We start from the raw sequence: 6,927 nt of genomic DNA on the forward strand, positions 1-6,927 counted from the left end.
CATATTTAAATTACTCTAACATCAATTTACTTCATTGGAATGATGTATCGACGCCTAGTTATTTTAGCTTACTTGCCAAGACACTATACAAAGATTTCAACAAGCTTTATTTATACCTATTTTATTTGTCAATCAAATTTAGTTCGTTTCGTTATTATTACTATATCTTTACATCATTACTTTGATTTCATTAAAATAGTTTCTAATTGCTCCATTACAATTTTTATACCTTAGTGTATCTATCTAAGCAAGTGGCTAATATCTACTTTTTAAATTTTAAATTTTACAATCATGTTTACTGTACAGACAATAGATTATCTACCTCATTACAACATTGTAGTTTAATAAATCTATCTAAGCAAGTGGCCAATATCTACTTTTTAAATTTTACAATCATGTTCACTGTACAGCCAATAGACTGTCTAACTCACTATAACATTGTAGTTTAATATGGTTTATGATAGTATACAATTTTACTCTTAGACAGTATTGCTTCCAAGCAGTGAGCGTAAACCCATCTAGCAAATCCTATTTATCACGCAAGAGTTATACTAATGAACGCTCATGATCAGATCGTATATCATAGTTTTACAGATTGAGTAGAAAAATATTTAGATCTGATAATTATCGCTACTAGTCGGAGCTTCGTCCGATATAAGAAATGGACTATTTTCAATCGAATAACCTATGCATATAAATATATAGAATATGGTTAGAATAGATTGATAGATGTAGACAATGATATAAACAATATTCGATATACTGTATCAGTATTTTTAGTCAATACAATGCTATTTAGACCTTTCCTACTGATATAAAGCCAAGTAAAGGAAAACATAAATTGATTTCACAACGTTAATTCGCTATTATCTATACAATAGGCGCTTTCTTGATCCCCTACCTGATTTTCCTATTTATTTGTGGTATACCTATGATCGCTATGGAAATGTCTATTGGTCAATGCTTTCGTAGTGGTCCTACGACGGCATATAAAAAGATTTGTCCTCTATTTGGAGGTAGTGATAACTGCCAAACTCCTTGGATACGTTTTATCTTTTATTCAAATGGAAGCTATTCCTAAATATCGTCTATTTTCTTTACAAACTAGGGATTGGATATGCCCAGTTATTGTCGACGTTTCTCTCTGGGATAAACTATGTCGTTATTTTCGCTTGGGTATTATTCTTTGTAATCGCCAGCTTTATCAGTCCATTGCCGTGGACTACTTGTGGAAATAGCTGGAATACTAACAGTTGTTTCGTTAGAAATGGTTCAGAGACGAATATGTCGGGAACTTCCCCCTCTCAAGAATTTTTTAAGTAATTACTTATAGTAATAGTCATACTCATTACTACATGTTAAACTACCTAATGAAATATTATAAAACCAATAGTAAGACATAGTAGGTTATTCATAAATCAGTAATATATAATACGCTTCAAAGTAACAGCCTTAACATAGATACTACTGATTACACATGTTAAGCTACCCTATGAAATATAAAAAAATAGCAAGATACACGGTAGATTATCCACATATCAGTGATACATTACAGTATACGGTTTATAAACGGTTTTAAATGATACAATTTACTGTCTTCTTACAGCGCTCGTGTACTAGGACTATCACCTAGTCCTGCCCAGTTTGGTCACGTAAGATGGGAGCTCGCATTATTATTATTATTAGCTTGGACAATTATTTATTTCTGCGTCTTCAAAGGCATTAAGTGGTCAGGAAAGGTAAGATATATACTACTGTCAATACAATTATGTATAAGAGAAATGAGAATAGCAAGTGTCTATTAAGTCGGTTAAGACTTCATTATTTTATTGTATCGACTGTAGTTAACTAGAATAGTTCCGACGCCATGTTGATCATTACCACAATGACAACTTTACTTGCGAATTAGAGCTATATTACTTCATCATATTAATTGTAGTTAATTAAAATAGTTCAAGACGCTGTTTGTATCGTTGCAGTCATGACGACTTAATAAATAAATTAAATCTATACTACTATCAAGTATCTCACGAGGGAAAGGATTAAATACGCCTTTCGCATTGCAATAAGGGAAACTGTCAATTTCTTATCATCCATTTGAAACATAATATTTATTTACGTTTACAATCTGACAGGTGGTTTACTTTACTGCTACGTTTCCCTACGTCGTATTGATCATCTTATTTTTCCGAGGAGTTACTTTGCCTGGAGCCGGTAAAGGCATTAACTTCTACTTAAGAGTCGATGTGGATAAGTTAAGGCTAGCAGGCGTAAGTTTTATTAGAATGATGTTAACTAACTAATAAAAGAACACAGATCGATATTCATCCTGCCGTCTTAATAACATGTTGTTCCGATATCGGATGAATAAGTTGATTATTAACATACTGATAGAAGTTAATTTTGGATTGATAGACTTGGGCTAGAGCAGGAACACAAATATTTTATTCGTTATGTACAGCTTTTGGTCCAATGATTACCTTTGCAAGTTATAACAAGAGAAGTAATAATGTACTACGGTAATGCAATATATCGATTTTGTATCCGAAATTCGATAAACTGCGAACTACGATTTATTAACTAACATTGAACGTTCAATTGAATATTTCAATATAAAGAGACGCTACTTGTATCAGTCTCATTAATTGTGCTACAAGTTTCTTTGCTGGTTTTGTTGTCTTTTCTGTCATTGGATATATGTCAGAACAACAAGGACTTCCTGTTTCGTCAGTAGTTAGCCAAGGTTTGTTTATCTTGTTTACTATTACTCATTATTGAGTTACAATTATTTTACTGATTATTATAAGATCAAATATCAACACACATGTTATATTCTGGCAGAATTATGTCTATATGAGAAACGATTAGCTAATAGACGATCGATATTGTAGGTCCAGGTCTTGTATTTATGGTATATCCAGCTGGTTTGGCTACTCTACCAGGTGCTAACTTCTGGTCAATTATTTTCTTCATGATGTTAATCACACTTGGTATCGATAGTGAAGTGAGTCTATCAAGATTTCCTGTTATAAATAATTTAATTACATTTAAATATAAATTCTCTAGGAGGTGTAAGATATGAATGGAAAGATGAGTAAATTTCACTTTCTATCAGTCAATAACCCATTTATTCGGATATATGTGATTTAGATGGGTGGAATAGAAGCTATGACAACTGGAATCATCGATGTATGGCCTAAATATTCGCGTCACAAGGAGTTGCTATCGTTGGCTTTTTGTATTGTTACATATCTTCTAGGATTAACCTGTGTTACTACGGTTAGAATAATTTCTGTATAGCTATAATTAATCGGTGCTGATATGACCAATCCAATCGCATTGATAGAATCCCATTCAGAACTGGTCTCATACTGATAATCACTCATAGTAAGTTCATACTATTCATTAATAGGGAGGATTTTACATTTTTACCTTGATCAATTGGTATTCCGCCGAAATAGGACTTTTCATGACGGCTCTCGTTGAGATTATTGCTGTTGCCTATATTTACGGTAGGAAAATTAATATTGGATGCATATGGGTTATTTTATATTAGAATCTTTATACTGTAATTCATTTTATTATGGATACAACTGGATTGAATAGGTGGTAATCGCTTTGCTAGAACTATTGCTCGATGTACTAAAAAATCTGTATGGATCCATTGGAAAATTTGTTGGTATTTTCTAACTCCTGTCATGATTTTTGTATGTTCTATCTTAAAATTTCTTACGCTGTCTCTGTCGAAGTATTGTACTTGCTAGAAGCTGGTGTATGATTACGATATAAAATAGTTAAAGATTTACGGCTTGCTTTTTTGGTATTGTAGGTAGTGGTACTTCTGACTTGCATCTTTTATAGCCCAGTTGTATATGGCAATAATCTTCCTTTTCCATGGTGGGGTGAATTTATTGGCTGGATAATGACAGGATCTATTTTGGCATGCATTATAACGCCGGGGATTTTCGAGTTCTTTAGAATGGACGGACCTTATAAGGAAGTAAGTCTAACGGATGTGCATGTATTCTATTTCGAATGAATTTACTAGTTGTCGTGAATTATACTTAAACCGATCTATGTCTGTTTTAATCTACAGCGAATCACCAGATTAATGTTCGTTCCTAAAACAGAAGAGGAATTAGAAGAGGAAGGTTTATCGGCTGATATCGATAATAACTTTAACAGCGATGAGAAAGGGCTAGCCAATATAATTCAAAAGGAGTCATATGGCCTTGAATCAACAGTATAAGTTTTTATGGGCCATAAAATGATATTTTTGTTATTAGTTTTTACTTGTTTGGGTTCTATCTTCTAGTTATATTAACTAAGAGTATTTATGCTTGCTAGTTTCGTAAAATTTTGAGCCAATTTGTATTTAAATAAGGCAACGTATTTAGTAGAATGCTTATCTACATTTTTATAAAGTTGAAGGCAAGAAATGTCGTCAAAGCTAATTCTTCATAAGCAAGTTCTTCATTATTATCTTACACGTCTTAGGAATGGAGTGCTCTTTACTAAAACACTAGTTAATACGGTACTGCAGAATCTTCCAATCTGAGCTTGAAAAGCCTTTCAAAAACTAACTACCCTAGATATTATCTATAAGTGAAGATTAGTTTCTAGAACAGCAAGAGCACAAACTCGCTGAGCTATAAAAGGTTTGCAAAACTAACTATCCTAGATGTTATCTATAAGTGAAGATTAAAATTTTTACTACTGCACGGGTATAAACTCGTTTAACTCGAAAGATTTGCAAAAACTAACTATCCTAGATATTATGTATAAGTGGAGATTAATTTCCAGAACAACATGAGCACAAACTCGCTAAACTCGAAAAGGCTTGCAAAGCTATCGTAGATGTTATCTATAATTGAAGATTAAATTTCTAAAATAGAACGAGCATAAGCTCATTGAGTTCGAAAAGCTTTGTAAAAACTAACTATCCTAGATATTATCCATAAGTAGAGATTAATTTCTAGAGTAGTAAGAGCACAAACTTGCTAAGCGCGAAAATCCTTGCAAAACTAAGTATCGCAGATGTTATCTATAAGTGAAGATTAAAATTTCTACAATAGCACGAGCAAAAACTAGTTGAGCTCGAAAAGCTTTGTAAAAACTAACTATCCTAGATATTATCAACAAGTGGAGATTAATTTCTAGAACAGCATGAGCACAAACCCGCTGAGCTCAAAATTCTTACAAAACTAACAATCGTAGATGTTATCTATAAGTGAAAGTTGAAATTTCTACAATAGCACGAGAATAAACTAGTTGAGCTCGAAAAGCTTTGCAAAGACTAACTATCCTAGATGTCGTCTACGAGTGGAGAATAAATTCTACAACAGCATGAGTATAATTTCACTGAGCTCGAAAAATCTTGCTAAAACTACCGCAATTATCCTAGACACTATCTGTAAGTGGAAATTAAGTTCTGCAACAGTACGATCATAACGTCACTGAGCTCGAAAAGTCTTGCTAAGACCAAATATTCTAGATGTTGTCTACAAGAGAAGATTAAAATTTCTACCACTGCTCGAGCATCAACTCACTGAACTCGAAAAGCTTTGCGAAAAATTCACTTTCCTAGATATTATCTACTAGTAATGATAAATTTCTTCAGCAGTATAAGCATAAATTCAGTGGACTCGAAAGCCTTACAAAAACTAGCTATCCTAGAAATTATCTACAATAGAAGATTGATTTCTACAACAGCACGAGCATAAATTCACAGAGCTCGAAACGTAAACACCTCCAACAATTCTTTTCCTCACCTTGTAGGGTCATCCTATTTGAGTCCTACATTGGATTGATTATAAAGTTGCATTTTCGCTTATACTAGCACTCGCACCTAGCACAACGAAGTACCGCAGTACAAACAACAAATTTAATTTCCTTCCATTATTAGATAGGATCAAATAGTTTGCAATCACGTTATTATGGTTTTAATTAATACTAGTGCAAACTCCCGTCGCTTTGCTGACGGTTTACGATTATGTGCTCATTTAACAGATAGTATTACCATTTGATAGACCTGTCAGAGGTTCAGTAACTTTTTACCGTGTACTGTATGCTGTACAAAAGTACTCATCATTTTTTGTAGATTTTTTCTATATTATTGCTTTATATCTTAAGGGTCGTAACAACTATACAACATGTTTCAATCACCTTAACAGGCTATACCTAAGAATGCCGTTTTCACTTCGATATATCCTCGTTACTTCGTATAATCGCTTCTATACAATATCATACAACGCCATCAGTATCGTCCGTCTACTATCACGATCCCGATAAGTCTATTCTATATCGAATATTGAAGTCTATACCATATATCGTATGTCACTATATACAAATTAACATTAATCAATTTGGGCGTATATCTAATCTCGTTATGTTGATATCAGTCAAAGACTAATTGAACTTCTAATTTATTTATTCCGGATATCAATCTATACGATATTATCTAAGTCCTTCAGTATCGTCTATCCACTACCATGATCGCGATAAGTCTGTTCTATAGCATAAATTCTACTCTACGTGTTAATTAAACAAATTAATGTTACCACACGGAACACATTTCTAATTCCATTATGTTTATATCTTTCAAAGACTTGTTAACTTCTTACTGCGAGTTCACGTGATGATCGCCAATTCCACTACATAATATCATTGACCTGTAGTTCTGGTTTTACTAGTAGAATAATACTCTAGATACAAGTACTTAATAGTATAAAATATTACAAGAAACTGTATAGAGATTTTATAGTTTTCAATGTTAAAAGTAATTATCCAGTTGATTAGACTCCCTCCAAACTAAACCCTCGATACGCCTAGACATAGCTTCTAGACAATTTATAGAACTAGCCAACAGTATACCATAGGCTTTTCAATACGCAAGAAAATAACCAATTTAGCTCATACTGCAGCAGA

General features: G+C 32.9%; 1 protein-coding gene across 1 annotated transcript in view; it reads left to right on the forward strand.

Moving 5' to 3' along the window:
- The window catches only part of TRIADDRAFT_34381 (uncharacterized protein), a gene marked incomplete at both ends in the record, with an annotated part of 7,174 nt that extends 3,135 nt beyond the window's left edge, over positions 1 to 4,039 (forward strand). Inside the window, 11 exons of the mRNA XM_002118510.1 lie at positions 882 to 1,019; positions 1,109 to 1,319; positions 1,607 to 1,739; positions 2,136 to 2,270; positions 2,416 to 2,519; positions 2,619 to 2,743; positions 2,892 to 3,004; positions 3,151 to 3,279; positions 3,413 to 3,512; positions 3,607 to 3,707; positions 3,830 to 4,039. Of these exons, the coding sequence (XP_002118546.1) occupies positions 882 to 1,019; positions 1,109 to 1,319; positions 1,607 to 1,739; positions 2,136 to 2,270; positions 2,416 to 2,519; positions 2,619 to 2,743; positions 2,892 to 3,004; positions 3,151 to 3,279; positions 3,413 to 3,512; positions 3,607 to 3,707; positions 3,830 to 4,039 (1,499 nt within the window). The remainder of the gene's footprint in view (positions 1 to 881; positions 1,020 to 1,108; positions 1,320 to 1,606; positions 1,740 to 2,135; positions 2,271 to 2,415; positions 2,520 to 2,618; positions 2,744 to 2,891; positions 3,005 to 3,150; positions 3,280 to 3,412; positions 3,513 to 3,606; positions 3,708 to 3,829) is intronic.
- Positions 4,040 to 6,927: the final 2,888 nt, after the last annotated feature.

Source organism: Trichoplax adhaerens, genomic scaffold, assembly GCF_000150275.1.
Source record: "Trichoplax adhaerens TRIADscaffold_147 genomic scaffold, whole genome shotgun sequence".
Classification (NCBI taxonomy): domain Eukaryota; kingdom Metazoa; phylum Placozoa; class Uniplacotomia; order Trichoplacea; family Trichoplacidae; genus Trichoplax; species Trichoplax adhaerens.